The 16,895-nt window shown below is 39.1% G+C and overlaps 1 protein-coding gene across 7 annotated transcripts in view; it reads left to right on the forward strand.

The window, feature by feature from the left end:
- The window catches only part of MARCHF1 (membrane associated ring-CH-type finger 1), a 254,995-nt gene that overhangs the window by 229,599 nt on the left and 8,501 nt on the right, over window positions 1-16,895 (forward strand). For all 7 annotated transcript variants that reach the window (XM_017525974.2, XM_037737581.1, XM_017525976.2 and 4 more), the window contains one exon: window positions 9,141-9,288. In XM_017525974.2, the coding sequence (XP_017381463.1) occupies window positions 9,141-9,288 (148 nt within the window). The remainder of the gene's footprint in view (window positions 1-9,140; window positions 9,289-16,895) is intronic.

The following is a 16,895-nucleotide window of genomic DNA, read 5'->3' on the forward strand; positions in this document are numbered from 1 at the left end:
GGTCTATCAACACAACAACTTGAATCTTCCTGAACATTTTTTCAGTACTGGCTGGCCCCTCTGACACCTCCTCCTGCTGGCTTCTAAGATCCACAGCTCTTTTCAAGATCACAAAAGTTTTGAGTCTGTTTTACACTTTATGGCTTCTTTCTTTCTGAAGAACAGAAGCTAACAGGGACTGCCAATTGCTTCAAGAATCACCAGCTCTGTTGCCCACAGTTGCCAAGCAGGTGACATCAATGAGTCAAGTGGGCTGAGAATGGCTGGGCCTAAACCGAAGATAGCGGTGGAGACAGGAAAACTAAGTTTGTTACATTTAAACGAATTCAAAGAAGAAGAATTTTTTTAGCCCACCATGGGCCTAATAAAACATCTGTGAACCATATGAAACCTTGTTTCCTAAACCAGCTGGGGATCCCTGGTTTACTTGCCTGCTTCTTATGTGCGAACTAGATTATCTCGTATAATTGCAGCAAACTCTATACAGGAGACATTAGTGTCATTCCAATTTTACCAATGAGAAAACTGAGGCATGCGGAGGTTAGGTTACTTGACCCAAGTCAGACAGAGGTCTCTGATCCAAGATTCCCTAACGCAGGAATCTGAGTTCTTAGCTGTTTGGGTCCAATGCCTCTCTGACCTCGTGGCTTCTAGCCTGTTCAACGTAACTACCACACTGCATGCCCCTTCCTACCACCACCCCAGACCTCCTGCTCCTACCCCAGCTCTCTCTGCTCTCCATCACTCTTTCCAACATCTTTTATGCTCCCCTGGCCTCTGACTCTGCTAATATCCTTGATTTGAACAATTTCTCATCTGGTAGTTGTTAACAAGTCTGTCATGCCTCCAACAGCACCACTGAGTCACAGTTCTTCGTAACGTATTCCTCACATTGTAAACTAACGTGACAAGCACATCAATACAACATATGTCTCTTACTGTTACTTTAAGTAAATGCACCTTTTTCTAAAGATTTAAAAATGATACTTCAGGCCGGGCACGGTGGCTCACGCCTATAATCCCAGCACTTTGGGAGGCCGAGGCGGGTGGATCACGAGGTCAAGAGATAGAGACCATCCTGGTCAATATGGTGAAACCCCGTCTCTACTAAAAATACAAAAAATCAGCTGGGCATGGTGATGCGTGCCTGTAATCCCAGCTACTCGGGAGGCTGAGGCAGGAGAATTGCCTGAACCCAGGAGGTGGAGGTTGCGGTGAGCCGAGATCGCGCCATTGCACTCCAGCCGGGGTAACATGAGTGAAACTCCGTCTCAAAAAAAAAAAAAAAATGATACTTCAACAGTGCTTGGGTTTATGTTATAGGTTGCATTTTCCCTACTATCACATCCCTATTTTTTACTCGACTGGCGTGTCACAAATACTAGTCTAAATACTGCAAAGCAATGTGAGCTCTTGGTAAAATAGTATATAACATCAATTAACCTCAAAACTTTTTTTGAAAAGTAAAAGAGTTTTCATGTGTAGAAATCCAAGTGAATTAACTTGTGAGGATTTTTTTTGTGTAACCATTCTCAGGTAGCTTCTTGGATTCTGCAATCACGGAGGTCATCAGAATAGCTTCTTTGGGGCTGTCTCAGGACCCTTCTAGGCAGACTGTGTCTCACGTCCTCCATTACCCACAGAAGACACAGTTCTAAGCCACACACCCACGTTAATGCTTTCACTTTATTTGGAATGTTTGAGTTCTTTAACCTTTTGTGAAATCTGTCACCCAGAGCAGTATGTCTTTGGGAAATATGAAACCTTAACATACCATTTTAAATTTGACAAAAAAGAATGAGAAGTTATTGGGGCCTGTATGACAACCAGTGATGATATTTGTTCCATTTCTTATGAAGTCATCATTGTGCTGTCTTTTAGCTGTTTCTCCCTAGTATATGCAAAGTAACTTATGTAATAACCCTTCTTATCTTTGTTCACCTACTTCACAAACACAGACTGTATTTTCCTGATAGGAGACTCAGTATTCTGAAAAATATATTTGTACTTGGAAAATAGATGGGGGACAGGAGCTTTCACTGACTTAATTCTGCCTGAGCAAATCTCAGCTTCACCTCTCAGAGATGTTATCAACATGCTGCATTAATCTAGATAGTAAGGACAACTGAAATCTAATTGGATGTGGTACTACAAGCGCCAGGTCGTGATAATTGTTACATTTATTGACTTCTTTCTAAGTGCCTGATAGTGTTCTGCATTTACATGTATTAAGTTGCTTAGACTTTATCCTGCAAAGTAGGTGCTATTCTAATCACCATTTTACAGATAAGGAAGGGGAAGCACAGGGAATTAAAATAACTCACTCAAGGTCACACAGCACTTAGTGGCAGAGCTAGAACATGAACCCAGAGCCGTCATTCTTAAGAAACACTCCTTGGATCACAGACAGAGTATACTGCACAACTGTATGGCTCACTCCTCAGTGATGGATTCAGCAAGGCCTGAGTGTGTCTGTTGGGAACTTCCTGCCCCAAATGATTCTGTTAGACAGCCAAGACTGAAAGCTACTTTGAAGTAGAAAAGACTCCCAGAACTGGATACTTTTTATTGTCATTCCCCTCCACGTTCAGAGAGTGCCCATTATTCAGCAGTTCAGAATGCAAAAGGAGACCCACACTGAGTGGCAGCAAAATGAGGCCATTGATTTCAGGGTCTCAGGTATTCCTCTTTGTGGAACTGTTAATTATCATTTTTCAGTAAGACTGCCAATTGCTTGCGGTGTTATCTTTACCCTAACCTGGGTATCAGTAACTACTTCCCCTAATTCTAAACCAATGTGTGCACACGCTGTCCCAGGATGGTAGCTGTGAATTCGATGTTTGTATTTGGGTTGCTGATCTCCCAGGTTCATCTGGACACGTGGCTCATTCCTCACTGTTGCCATTTGCAGTTCCTTTGGATGGCAGCTCCTGGTCTTTGGTGTAGTACAAGCCCTTTCCTCTTGTGCTGTTATCAGGAGAGACAGAGGAGCTGCACTGAACCAGAAAATAGAGTGTCCCTTTATATTGGGCCATGCACGGAAGATGCCAAATATTATCACTGGTGGACCTAACATGGATGAGAACTAAGGGGAAAATTTTTTTTAGGAAAAGATAGACTCGCAGAGCATTTATGGCTAACATATCTGAAGTTTTTGACTCTTAGAAAGCCCCCACATACCTGCTTATCTGTATATATCAGTCCCTTTTCAGGTGACTGATAAAGACACACCCAAGACTGGGAAATTACCCAGTCTTATAAATTTATAAATTAATAAAGAAAATGAGGTTTAATGGACTCATAGTTCCACGTGACTGGGGAGGCTTCACAATCATGGCAGACAGTGAAAGCCATGGTGGCAGGCAAGAGAGAGACCTCATGATCTAAAACCATCAGATCTTGTGAGACTTATTCACTACCATAAGAACAGTATGGGGAAAGCTGGCCCCGTGATTCACTTACCCCCCACCAGGTCCTTCTCATAACATGTGGGAAGGAACTACAATTCAACATGAGATTTGGGTGAGGACGCAGACACCACATCACTGTAATGTGAGGAAGGAACAAGTTTGCACTTGCGTACACTTTCTGACTTGTGTCTAATACCAAGCACCTTAACTAGTGAACTTTATCAGCTGCCTACCACCTACCTGGCTTTGTTGTTCCCTCCCTATCCTGTTTTGTAGCAAATTTCACTGAAGGCCTACAGAGGTCAAATTTTATGCTGGTCTTTTAAAATACATTTTTAAAAGGGAAATTATTTACCATAGGCATAACTATAAAATTGAAGATTTATTCAGGTTCAAGAGTTGCTCCTCAGAATTAAGAGTTTGTTGCTTAGTTCTCTCCCAGAGTATTCGATATTGTTACTAATATAATTAGCTTTTAATAGAGTTTCATGTCATCTAAACACTAAATTGAAGAGTAACATTAAAAATGAAACAGTTTGCTTTAGTGATGAATGAGCTAACTCTAAATCATTTCAGTTCAAATAAATGAATTGATTACATAATTTTTTCCAGTCAACCTGAAATTTCTAAATCAAATATTTAAACCAGCCAGAAAACCAAACTCATTTTGTTGAGCTCACTTTCCTGGATTACTAATTAGCTCATGACATGGAGTAACAAGCACTACTTCTAATATAAACTCCACTGAGGTGACCATGCACCTCTGCTAAGTGTCATTCTTTAGACAGGTGGTTCTCTAACTTTAGCTTTCATCAGAATCACCTGAGGGCTTGTTAAAGCACATTACAGGGACCCCATGTGCAGAGTTTCTGGATCAGTGAGTTTAGTGTGGGGCTGAAAATACTGGGTTTCTCACAAGTGTCCTGATTGCTGCTGCATCTGCTACTGGAGAACACTGAGACCCACTGCTTCATATGAATGAATACTCTAGAAACTTCTCCAGCATGGCAAGTCCAAGGGCTTTCAAAAGGTTTAATTATTATCCTGTAGCACAATATATCTTACTATGGCATGTAAATAATGTGATAAGCTACACTTGCTGTTCCAGGTATTATTTTTGCTCGTCTGCAGCAAAACCCCACCATACTATGACAGGCAGGGCCAGAAAAATGTAAACAATTAAAATGTGGCTTTGCATATATGCAAAATAATAGGAAAAACCTGCACACCTGACTGGCTGGAAGGTCCTGGGTCTGGCCATACAAAAAGAAAAAAAAAAAAAAAAAGCTACTATACTAGCTACTGTTTGGGCCCGGCGCCACCTGGTGGTGGTTTTTGCTCTATCAGTCTACAGATTGATAATTCTGAGTAACGCGACTGTTAGGGAAGCTGGAAACCATAGTGGAACTGTCAAGAGAAAAGAAGACATGGATTTGGCAAAGTAGTCCCTACCTCTCGCATTTTTATATCATACAAATAAACTACCTTTATTCTTCGCTGGTACAAAGATTTAAACAACACTTTTCTTCAGGCAGTACTTTTAGATTTATATTTTAGGACAGAATATAATGCAAATAATTTAAATTAGAAAACCTGACACTGTCATGCAAAGTTTGATTTAGCTTGATCAAATAGAAAGTTTCACACAATGTTTGCATCAAGTTATATTACAATTCAGAAAAAACACATAGTCATATTTTTCTAAGTGAATAATAGAGTTCCGTTGGATTTCTTTCTATTGATTAGGGGCTTCCGCAAAAAAATCAAAAGCAGGAACAGTAAAACAGGTAGGAAGGACCCAGGGATTGTAAAGTCCAAAGCGAGGTTTAAGACTACCTATGTAGGAGGTGCTACGATTTTGTCAAACTACTTTTGCCAGTCTTAGCTCATCCCCCGTCTTCAAGGTATAAAGGAGAACTTGAAGACTAAGGAAGGGCAGACCGGAGAGTTGGCAATGAAAACATTTGTAAAAAGTATGGTGGTGTGTATGCTGTTGCGCGTTTCCGCACCCCGACCTTCGGGAAACGGAAAGGGAGCTGTGGTCTTATCACTTCCACCAGCTTCGTCACGACCGCTTGGAGAGACACCGAGAGACCTGAGGATGAAATATTCGACTCAGGCCCAAGCAATCGAAAGACAAAGGTGGTGACCCTTGCTGCCCTGTTGATGGCAAAGCAAAAGACACTTTGCTTCATCACTGACAAAGCGATAGTTTGTATTTTCTGAGGGTCCTGCGGGAAAAAGTAACTTAGAGTCATCTCCAAATTGGAGCTCAAGAATTTGCATCTCTAACAAGTGCCCGGGTGAGGCTGGCACTGCTGAGGCTGATCAGGGACCACACTTTGGGGACTTGAAGAGGATCTTCTCAGGAACAACCTTCTGTAGAGGTGTAACCATGGTAACGACACACTCCTGGTTACGGCAGCATAAGTCACATATGATTTGCTAAAGCAGAACATGGGAGCAGAACTGCTATGGAAATTTTCACAGATTATCACTTGCTTATCACGAAATCTTTTGTGAACTACTACTGAATTTCAGCATCACAAATATTAAATGAAGGCACTCTTATGACAGCTTTATTAAAATAAGATTTCTGTCCTTCTCCATTTCTCATTATTAGAAGGGTTGCAAAACTTACTGAAATTGTGTAAACAAACCTGAAAAGACAATATAAAGGGAAAGGCTTATAAAATAAACCTTTTATGTGTTTGATAAACATTGATTTCTGCCGGCAACATTAACTGAATACTGTATGCAGTAATGCAGTTGTTCGGAAGAGGGCGCTGTGGCATTACATTTACTTGTGTGCTGTCAGGCGAGTTTCTAAATGGTTTCTCTAAAGATTCATAAAGTAGAAAATGTTGATGGTCCCCTTACACTTCGCTTCTCCGTAGCATGTTACTGAGATTCAATAGTGACGACTTCAGAGCTTCTATTGCCTGGAACTAGATGAATTTTTACGAATGACTTGGTCTATTCTTGTCAGATCCACTGATGTTTTTATATTTGAGGCTCCTTACTTTTGAATGATGTGTTCCAGCCATTTAATCAAATTGCTTCAAAGATATAAGAAGTCCCAATTTTAAGAGCATTTTAAGCCAATTTTTATAATTGAGGTATGATTTGATGTGAATATTCTGTTGCTGCAAGGATTCTCTCTACTTGGAACCCAGAAATTTTTAAAATGTGCAGCTGTTTTTCCACACCATCTTCCCCTTTTTATCATCCATATTAAATATTGAAATAATTCAAGGAATATTTATTAAATTGCAAAGTGCTATTGTCAAATAATATTCTATGATTGTACGTTATTCAGATTAATATTACAATAAACCAATGGCAAAAGAGGATTTTTAAAAATCAGTCTTGCACAGATATGATATGAAATTTTGATAAAACTCAAAGTAACACTAAAATCTTCTCAGTTCAAGATTAATTCAAAATAGAGTTGATATTGAAATATCTGCTTCTTCCTTAACCACATAATTAATATTTCCCCATTGTTATACTTGGAATAATAGATAAATAGAGTTTGATTTTTTAAAAGCATAAGATAAAGTGTGAATTTTTAATTTACTCTATCAAACTCCTACTAGGAAAAGTGTGTGATGACTGGCCAGTAGGAGGAGAGGAAGGGGTGGTGTTTGTAAATAAAATATTTTTTTTCTCTAAAATGTTTAAAATACTCTCTAAAGCATCAAGGTCAGACTTCAAGTATTATTCTGTCTTACAAATGAAATTATAGGCCCTTACTCCTTAGACTGGAGGAGAAGCTAGGAAGTATCTATTTAATTATTTTACCAATAATTGCATTTGACAGAAAGTGGCAGAGACCTGGGACATAATGGCTTCATCAGGGAGACAACAGGATGTCCAAAGGCAAGCGGTTGCTGATTGGGCTGTGAAATCTCCAGTTCTCAAGACTTTTCCTCAAGGGTGCAAGATGACTGTTGGCACTCCCACTTGATTATGAATTCCAGGTAGCCAAGAACAGAAAATGAAGGAAAGGATCAAAGGACAATACCTATATTAAAAAGGCAAAAACTTAGTGTCCCACTAGATAGCGGCTCGCCTCTCATTGCTGGAAAATAATCCATGTCCACCTGCGCCGAGGAAGGCTGGAAAGGTAGCCTTAAGCTGGGCACAGTGCCAACCCTAATGGAATTAGTTTGTTAACAAAAGAAGAGAAGAGCAGTTATTCTGTTCCCCACCGCTCTGTCACAGCCTCTGTGAAAATCTGCTCCTCATGAAGATGAAGCAGTGAGGCCCAGAGAGACTACGTGATTTTATCCATGTCTCAAAGCTGGTGGCAGAGGCAGGACTTTATGTACCACAACTTATAGCATCTTGTTTTTGAGTTGTGCATTGAATTCTACACATGTGACGGTCAGGTGGGGAAGGAATGGGACCTTTTGAAGCTCTAAAGATTTTGCTTTAGCGAGGGCATAATGTAAAGAATCTTAGATTATTAAAAGGTTGGCATGTCAGTTCACTTCTAATAAAATCACTGTAATTTTTTATGAAAAGAATGCAAAGAAAAGTAAAAACATAATTCCTAACATCATAATGAAGTGATATTGTAGTTATAAAGGCATTAAAATATATTTTGAGAGGCTATTTCTTCAAAGTAAATATGGGAGATATTCCCTTATGTAAAACATAACTTCAGTAAAACTGTGGCCTTCTTCCTCTCCCAGACTGAGAGAGCAGCCCTCAACTTTCTGCGGAGTGTGATGAAAGTGGAGGTCTAAATGCGGTCACTACAGTGGTTATAACCCTTATGGGCAGCAAGTCATAAAGAGGCTGCAGCAGAACTGCTTGTATTGCCCAAATGATAAAATTTGCTTTTCTAGAATAATTCTGAACAGAAAATGTTTACTTCCTCTTGCCATTATCATTCAGCCATTCAAATACTTATTAAATTTATACATTCAAGAATATAACACTATGTCCAATTGCATGATAATCCAAGAAGACAGTGTTGCCTGTTACTACTTATAACCTCGTACCGTAAGGAAGTGATAGGTAGAATTCTGAAATGAAATTTTTTAATTGTTCAATATTAAAGCTATCTCATTCATGGGACAGATGAGGAAACTACAGACTTGCAAAACAGAAATGACTTGATTTAATTCATTTAGAAAATAGAAAATGATTTTTGTTTATAATTTAATATATATTTAAGTTAGGCTGTGCACAGTGGCTCAAACCTATAATCCCAGCACTTTGGGAGGACAAGGTGAGTGGCTTGCCTAAGCCCAGGAGTTTGAGATTAGCCTGTACAACATGGTAAGACCGCAAATCTACAAATACATACAAAAATTAGATGGGCATGGTGGAACATATCTGTAGTCCCAGCTACTCGGGGGCTGAGGAAGGAGTTTCTCTTGAGCCTTGAAGGCAGAGGTTGCAGTAACCTGAGACTGGGCCACTGCACTTCAGCCTGGGTGACAGAGTGAGACCCTGTCTCAAAAAAATACACACACACACACACACACACACACACACACATCACAAACACATATATACATATATATTTAAGTTACATGTAACTCTCTAGGTTATAATTTCATCTCTCTCCAAACATGAGGACTTATTTGAATATTATACTGAAATCGCAGATATTTACTGTTTTTCTTCCATTCATGATCTATGTCTGGGAAATAATAGGGGAGCAAAATGTCCTAGTTTGCAATTCAGTTTTGTGTCATTTGTTTCTGATTGCAGTGGGAGAAACTACAGATGACCACGAGTGAAAGGAGGAAAATATTCTGCTCTGTCACATTCCATGTAATTGCAATCACCTGTGTGGTTTGGTCTTTGTATGTATTAATAGATCGGACAGCGGAGGAAATCAAGCAAGGCAATGACAATGGTAAGAGCACGTCTTTCTTCTTTCTTACTCTCTTGGATCCTAAAGACAATACTCAGAGGTGGATAGGGAAGTCATTTCCCCGGGTTAGGCCTTCATCATGTATGGTATACGAGAAAAACTAGTATTTGCTATTGATTCTTCCCTAATCATGTTATTGATTAGTACTCTGATTAAAAATTGCTAACTACATGGAGTCCCGAGCTGAGATGCGAAATTCATCAAATCTGTATAAAACTTAGGGGCAAGTTACATACAGACGGCAAACACCACTTCAGGCTTTTTGGGCACTGAATATGGATCAAGTTCTGCCTGAAGCGAAAAGGCAAATGGCTGTAAAAATGAAGAGTTTCTCATTTCATTTAATTCACTCTAGTCATCTCTCCTTTAAAGCATGAAAGACAGGGCATTCTGGTAGAGAATATGTTACAGCTTTGAGTTAGTACTATATAGTTTGATAGAGTGGGTTATCACCATAGTTTGACATTTTAGCCATGCGAAGTTTCATTGTGAAGGATAATATCAAGTCTGCAATGAAAAATTTTTCAAAATCAGTAAGTCATATTCTCACATTAAAATGGATGGGCCACTTAGAAACAAAAAGAGAAAGCGTAATGTCTATAAAAGATTATTTTCATGTGTGAAAGGACACAGTTATGTTTCTCATTGGGCTCCATAAGTTTTCATACGTTATCCAGCCTAAATCATAGGTGGCAAAACAGTGAGAAACATCCCCACACCTCTGCAGGAAACAGTATTAAACCACTGACGCCTCTAGGAAAGACATTGTTCAGATGGTAACACTTTGAGATTGCAATGTTGTGAAAAATGTTTGCACATCCCTCCACCCAGCGAAAAAATGGAAGAAAATAAAAGAACAAAAAAATGAGAGGAGGTAAGAAAAAAAGAAATAAGGAAGATATTAAAACACAGAAAGGTGGATTACGTCTGTCTTTCTGCGTGTGGATTTATAAACACGGAAGGAGAGGACGCGCCATTCTCACACTCGCCCTCTAGGTGGCAGCAGCACATGCCAGTGTGCACCGCTCTGAGCGTTTCTCAAAGCCGAATGGGGCTGCGGGGCTAGAAGGGACGGCCAGGACCCACGATGGGAACTGTGGATGGGGTTTATGTGTCTCAGTGAGGCGATAGTGACAGCGTTTCAGGTGCCATTGTCCTTTTCTGGACGAAAATGAAAGCACTACCATGTCGAGTCTAAACGTTAGAAAAACAGGTAGGGTGGGGTTTTGTGGGGGAGGCTGTTTTTATGTGTTAATTTATTCCATATTAACTCATTTACATACCATTAATATCAAGCTATATTGTTTACAACTACATTATGTACTGTTTCAGAGATTCTTGCTTTTAAATGTCATATTACATCCTTATTAAATAAGTTTCTGAGGGTAGAGCTTTGTTTTACTTTTTTAGATCCCATATCCTCTCTGATATAGGTGCTGGCCCAAGCCAAGTAATGAACACTGTGCTGTAAAGACTGCTGTCACACATGAATGGAAAAACAAAGAGGCATCCCCACCTCGCTTCGCCCAATGTCTTACCTTAGAACTCTAGTGCTTTCCTAGCAATCCAGGGCAGACATGCTACCCTTAGATTAGATGACACAGAGGTCCTGTTTATAAATAATGCTGAACTCTCAGGTTCCTGGTGGCGAAATGCTCTTGGATTTCCCCAGTCCATGTCTCCTGACCCAACTCCAGTAGAGTTCAGGATTAGGAAGATGTATGGGATTTGTGTGTGTGTGTGGAAAAAGATTGACAAATTTTACTTTTTAGTTCATTTTTGCCTTTTCATTCAACTTTTTAAAATACTGTTACTTTTAACCTGAACATCCCAGTCTCGCCCAGCGTCAGACTCCCAAGAGTCTAAAATGAGCTGTGAAGTCCTTCTGCTTTTCTTTGTCTAAAGTGTTTTCACTTGCTCTTTAAATGTAAATTTCCCTACAAACTGTGGACTGATATTTGTGGTTCTAGTGGCACTAGACTTTAAGGCTGATGCATTTTGATTCCTTTAACTCTAACTTGTGAACATTTCAATATCATATTGAAGGGCAAGACTATACAAACTATCTTAAGCCTTTCCTGGAAAGCCTACTAGCATGCTGATTGTTCTGGAATGACCTGGAGGGTGCTGCAGCCTCCAAGTACCAGATCACATATGTGCAACTGTAAAAAGGAGGTCTGGAAGAATTTACTTCAATAATCATATTAAATAACAAAAATATTGAGATCGTTGGAGAACTTATTGCTCATCCTTGTGGGATTAGCATAATATGAATGTGAATGAATCAGCTAAAGTTTTTATGAGAGACTAGCTTTCTGTTTTCTCAGAAAATGGTGGTAGAGAGAATGCCTCCTCTTCTAATTGCTGTCCAAGAATTTCCAATAAATAGTTCCCCTTAATGCTTGAGAGGTAAAGATGGGCAGAGAGTTTATTACTCAACTTACAGAAACTCCTGCAGAAGGATTCCAGACACAAAGTCAGCAATAGAGATAGGTTCTTGGGCCTCAGAGAAATGAACAGATGATTGAATTGCCTGAAGTTAGATTCTCCAAATTCCTCTGTTAAATTGGCAAATAGAAACAACTTTGTCCTCCTGGCATGTCGAAGTGCAGGATACAGCTTCAATATATATTACCGAGGACAAAGATACCTTGAATTGTACATCCCCAGGGAGAAAGACCAAGTGCCTTCCTTTCTCTACCATTGTCCTTTTTTTGTTGTGTACATTCTTTTGTCTTTGCTAAAGACAGCATAGAAACTGACTAGTCTAACAGAATGTAAGAAGACAATTGGCTGTGTCTCAATAAAAAGAGGCAAGTACATCTTACTGACGAAAACATTCTTGAAAAATCCATTTAGCCTCATTTTAGCATCTCCTCTCAAGATGTCTTTAAAGTGGGTTTTCCAAGATAGAATCCTTATAACCACTCAACAGTAATTTATTTTATAGGAAACAAGAGTCTTGTCCACTTAGTTGAAGAAAGTGGTCATCTGGACAGTGAGTTTATGCCCAAATGGCTTTCGTATGTGGGGGTTGCGGTGCTCTGCACTCTAAACTTAATGCAAGGATTTTGGGGGAGATTTAACTTCCCAGGAACATATTAAAAGATGGCTTGGGCAGAGAAAACTGACTCAGAAATACCTTGTGAAGGAAAGTGGAGGAATCAGGCTGAGTCTCCCAAAAAGGGCAGAGAAAATGGCAATTATTTACTCCTGGCCCAGATTCCTGGGTAGATTATGGGCTTTGGTCACTATTTCTAGAAAGCGAGGTGAAACATGAGTGGACTTTTCTTTAGATTGTCCACCATCTAAAGCATAGCTTCACTGACAGTGAAGATAAGCTGTAAAAGCTTTCATTCATCCTTGAAATACTTATTGAGTAAGGAACTATGGAAAACAAAGGCCAACCCAGACAAATTATGCGCGCGTCAAGATTATAGCATGACAAAGTAAAAATCCTTAGGTTAGAAACTGAGCTCATACTGCAGATGGAGAAATAACATCAAATTGGAAAAGTGGGAAAATTTATTTCAACCTGGAAATGACCTGTAAGCTGGGTTTTGTGGGACAGGTAGACACATGGAAGTAAAGATGCAAAACCAAGAAGGAAAAAAGATCATAGACAAGGATCATAGACAAAGGCTCAGAAATGGAAAACCTCCAGGCAGGTATGAGGAACAGCTGCTAGTTTGGGTAAACAGAGGGGAAAGCTGGATGTAGTTCATGAGCATTTCCCTAAAAATGGGAAATAAAGCACATTTCATCTCCAGCCTGTCTGTGGTTAACCTTTCTAAACACATTGAAACTACTGCTTAATATAATAGCTTATGGCAAAAATCCATTTGAATTTGGAGAACTGCAAGATGTCTCATTCATATTCCAAATCCTTTCTGCAAATTTCCCAATAAGGAGTCATCAATTATTGTCTTACGCAGTAGGGATTCTCAACGTCAGCACTGTGGACACTATGAACTGGATAATTCTTTGTTGGAAGGTGCTGTCCTGTGCACTGTAGGATGTCTAGCAGCATCCCTGGCCTCTAATAAAAGTCAGTAGCACCCCACCCAACTCCAGGTATGACAATCAACAATGTCTCTAGACACTGCTAAATATCCCCCGGGGAACAAAACCGCCCCCAGTAGAGAACCTATGGTCTACTCTGAGTCTTGTGTTTCAGATGATTGCTCTCCTTGCATAGCTGAAGACAGCTAAGTAGGAGCTTAAACAACAACAAAAAAAGCCTTTCTATATTCCAAATGCATGGACTTTCTGCATAGAGAATAATTTAGCTCTTTTTATTTGTAACTACCATTTGATGCCACTGTGTTACTTAGCATACAGGAAAAATGGAAACGGAGTCCATTCATGTGTAAATGTGTGCTGCCTCTTATCAGGGAATATGAGAATCATCACATATTCCTGATTATTCTTCAGAATTCCTTAAATCATTTATAAAGACTTTGCCTTAAAATATTTTTAAATAAAAATAGCAAGTTAACTGCTATTTCCATGCAATACACAAATCAAATGTCAACACTGTCAAAGATTACTAGGTCAAGATCATTGGACAATAATCCCTGCCTTTGCATGAAATAGCACAAGGAAGAGAAGGGAGAACTGAAATAGATGGTCTTTAAAGATCTTTGAACTCTGAATTTTCAGTTCAGTTCTTTTGTTAGAACACTAGAAAAATCAAGAATAAAACAATATTTATTGTATGGGCCTGATACTTTCTTTAAAAACATTTTTATAAGAAAAAATGATTCTTTTGAAATGGAACCCCCTTGACTTTTTTTTCCAAAAATAAATAATATAAGTAGGAATACCTAGAATATGTTTAAAGTGTGGAATCTATGTTTTATTATGAACATCATTGTGAAATCTTTAGATGAGGACCAAGTGCTGCCAAGCAGAACAACACTTTTTAAAAGTTGCACTAATGGTCAAAAATTATTATTACTGCTTTAAAGTATTATATTGGATTGTCTTGGAAATAAAAGATAAACTTCATGAAATTTATAAATAAGTATAAAGCAATTCATCTCATAATTTTATGTAATTATTTGTATATTTTTTTACCTAAAATGAAAACGTTTCTGCAGAGTATTGGAATGCATAATAGAGTCCCATTATTATCACTAGCTAACAACAGTGCTATTATTGAACACAAGTTGGTTGCAGATACACCTGTATAAATTAATCAAATCCAGGTAGCATACTTTCATTGTTAAAATTCCTATCCTTAGGATCAAAGAAGTCTATAGGAGAAAGAGACCATGGAAATATTTGTATATGACTAACAAAACACTGATTTCTATGTGACTAACAGACACTGACTAATGATAAGTCTCTGGTGTAGTCCATTTTGTACTCAAAGTTCTGTTTTCTTGACGATTTGTTTTCTGACATCTTTTAGCATCTTCTCTTAAGTAAATTTATTGACAATTGAATCTGTTCTTTTAAAGAGTTTAACTCCATGATACACTAATTTTTCAAAATAGTGACAGGTAGAGACATGAAACCCTCAGTATTTCTCCTAGTTTTACTAAGTTCAGAGTTACTCTATTTTACTCCAAACCACAGCATTTAATTAGTTAACATTAACAGGATTTCTCCTGGACTACGATGTAGGGAATTTGCCATATTGTGAAAAAGCATCTTCTTCCTCTGGGCCAGACGGCAAAAAGATTTTGCCTCATGCCAGCTCCAGAAGTTGACCTAGATTGTGGTGTTAGGAACCATGAAGCTATCATAGGGATTAGCAGGGAAGAGTGTTGGCAGTAATTAGGGCACAAATCCTGTTTGCCAACCTCATGACAGATTGCACTCTTTTTTCCGTGGAGTGGGTTCTGAAACATGATTAGAAGTTTATTGTAAAGAGGGCAGCACTCGAGACAGAGGAAATAGCATGTGCTAAAGCTTGAACCTGTATTAGGACGTGCATCGTTTGGAAAATAGCTACGCAGATAGGAGTTTGGATAAAGTTTACTAAGAAAGGCACTGGATGAGAGAAATCAGGAAGCTGAGGATGACGATAAAATAAATAGAGGTATAGATCATGAGCATTTATTGGGCAGGACTGCAGCAAATTTTAAGCACAATAAACTTCCTTGGGCATGGCTAAAAGGAAATGGAGTTTTTTGGTGCAATAAAGTTTCCATAAATATATTATGCATACATTACCAATTTCTGAATACTTAAATGCTCACAAACATATCTCTTACTGTAAGAAATTCTATAATCTGGCTGCGTGTAGTGGCTCAGCCTGTAATCCCAGCACTTTGGGAGGTGGAGACAGGCGATCACCTGAGGTCAGGAGTTCGAGACCAGCCTGACGAACATGGAGAAACACTGTCTCCACTAAAAATACAAAAAATTAGCGGGGGCATGGTGGCACATGCCTGTAATCTCAGCTACTCGGGAGGCTGAGGCAGGAGAATCGCTTGAACCTGGGAGGCGGAGGTTGTGGTGAGCTGAGATCACATCATTGCACTCCAGCCTGGGCAACAAGAGCGAAACTCCATCTCAGAAAAAAAAAAAAAGAAAGAAATTCTATATTCTGACCTAGACACAGAGGTGAATTCATGGAATTAACTTCAAGTAAGAAGCTAATATATATATATATATATATATATATATATATATATATATATACACACACATATAAATCTTTTATATATAAGACTAATTTTAGAGCAGATTTACGTTTACAGAAAAATTACAAAGAAGGTAAAGAGAGTTCCCACATACCACCCTGTACACACACAAGGTTTCTCTAATTATTAACATCTTGCCTCAACGTGCTACATTTGTTACCATTGAGGAGCCAATATTCATACATTATTATTATTTTGAGACAGTCTCGCTCTGTTGCCCAGGGTGGAGTGTAATGGGACTGTCTCAGCTCACTGCAACCTCCGCCTCCTGAGTTCAAGGAGTTCTTCCCGCCTCAGCCTCCCGAGTAGCTGGGATTACAGTCTACCGCCACCACGCCCAACTAATTTTTGTATTTTTAGTAGAGTCGGGGCTTCACTGTGTTGGCCAGGCTAGTCTCAAACTCCCGACCCTTAGGTGATCCACCCACCTCGGCCTCCCAAAGTGCTAGGATCTCAGGCATGAGTCACCACACCTGGCCTCATACATTATTAAAGTCCATCGTTACATTGGGGTTCACTCTTTGTGTCGTACATTTCTATGAGTTATAGCAAACGGATAATGTGCTGTGTCCAGCATTATGCAATCATCCAGAATGGTGTCACTGCCCTACAAAGTTCCTGTGTTCCATCTATTCATCCCTTCCTTTCTCCCCTAAACTGTTGGCAAACTCTGATCTTACTATCTCCATAGTTTTGCCTTTTCTTGAATTATAGTATAGTTGGAATCTTGCAGAATGTAGCTTTTTCAGACTGACCTCCTTCATTTAGCAATATGCACTTAAGGTTCCTTTGTGTCCTTTTGTAGCTTGATAGCTCATTTCTTTTTAATCACTAAATAACACTCCATTGTATAGATGTATCACAGTTTATTCATTCACAGATTGAAAGACAACTTGGCTTTTCCAATTTTGAACAATTATGAATAAAGCTGCT

This window comes from Cebus imitator, unplaced genomic scaffold, assembly GCF_001604975.1.
Source record: "Cebus imitator isolate Cc_AM_T3 unplaced genomic scaffold, Cebus_imitator-1.0 Scaffold40, whole genome shotgun sequence".
Lineage (NCBI taxonomy): Eukaryota > Metazoa > Chordata > Mammalia > Primates > Cebidae > Cebus > Cebus imitator.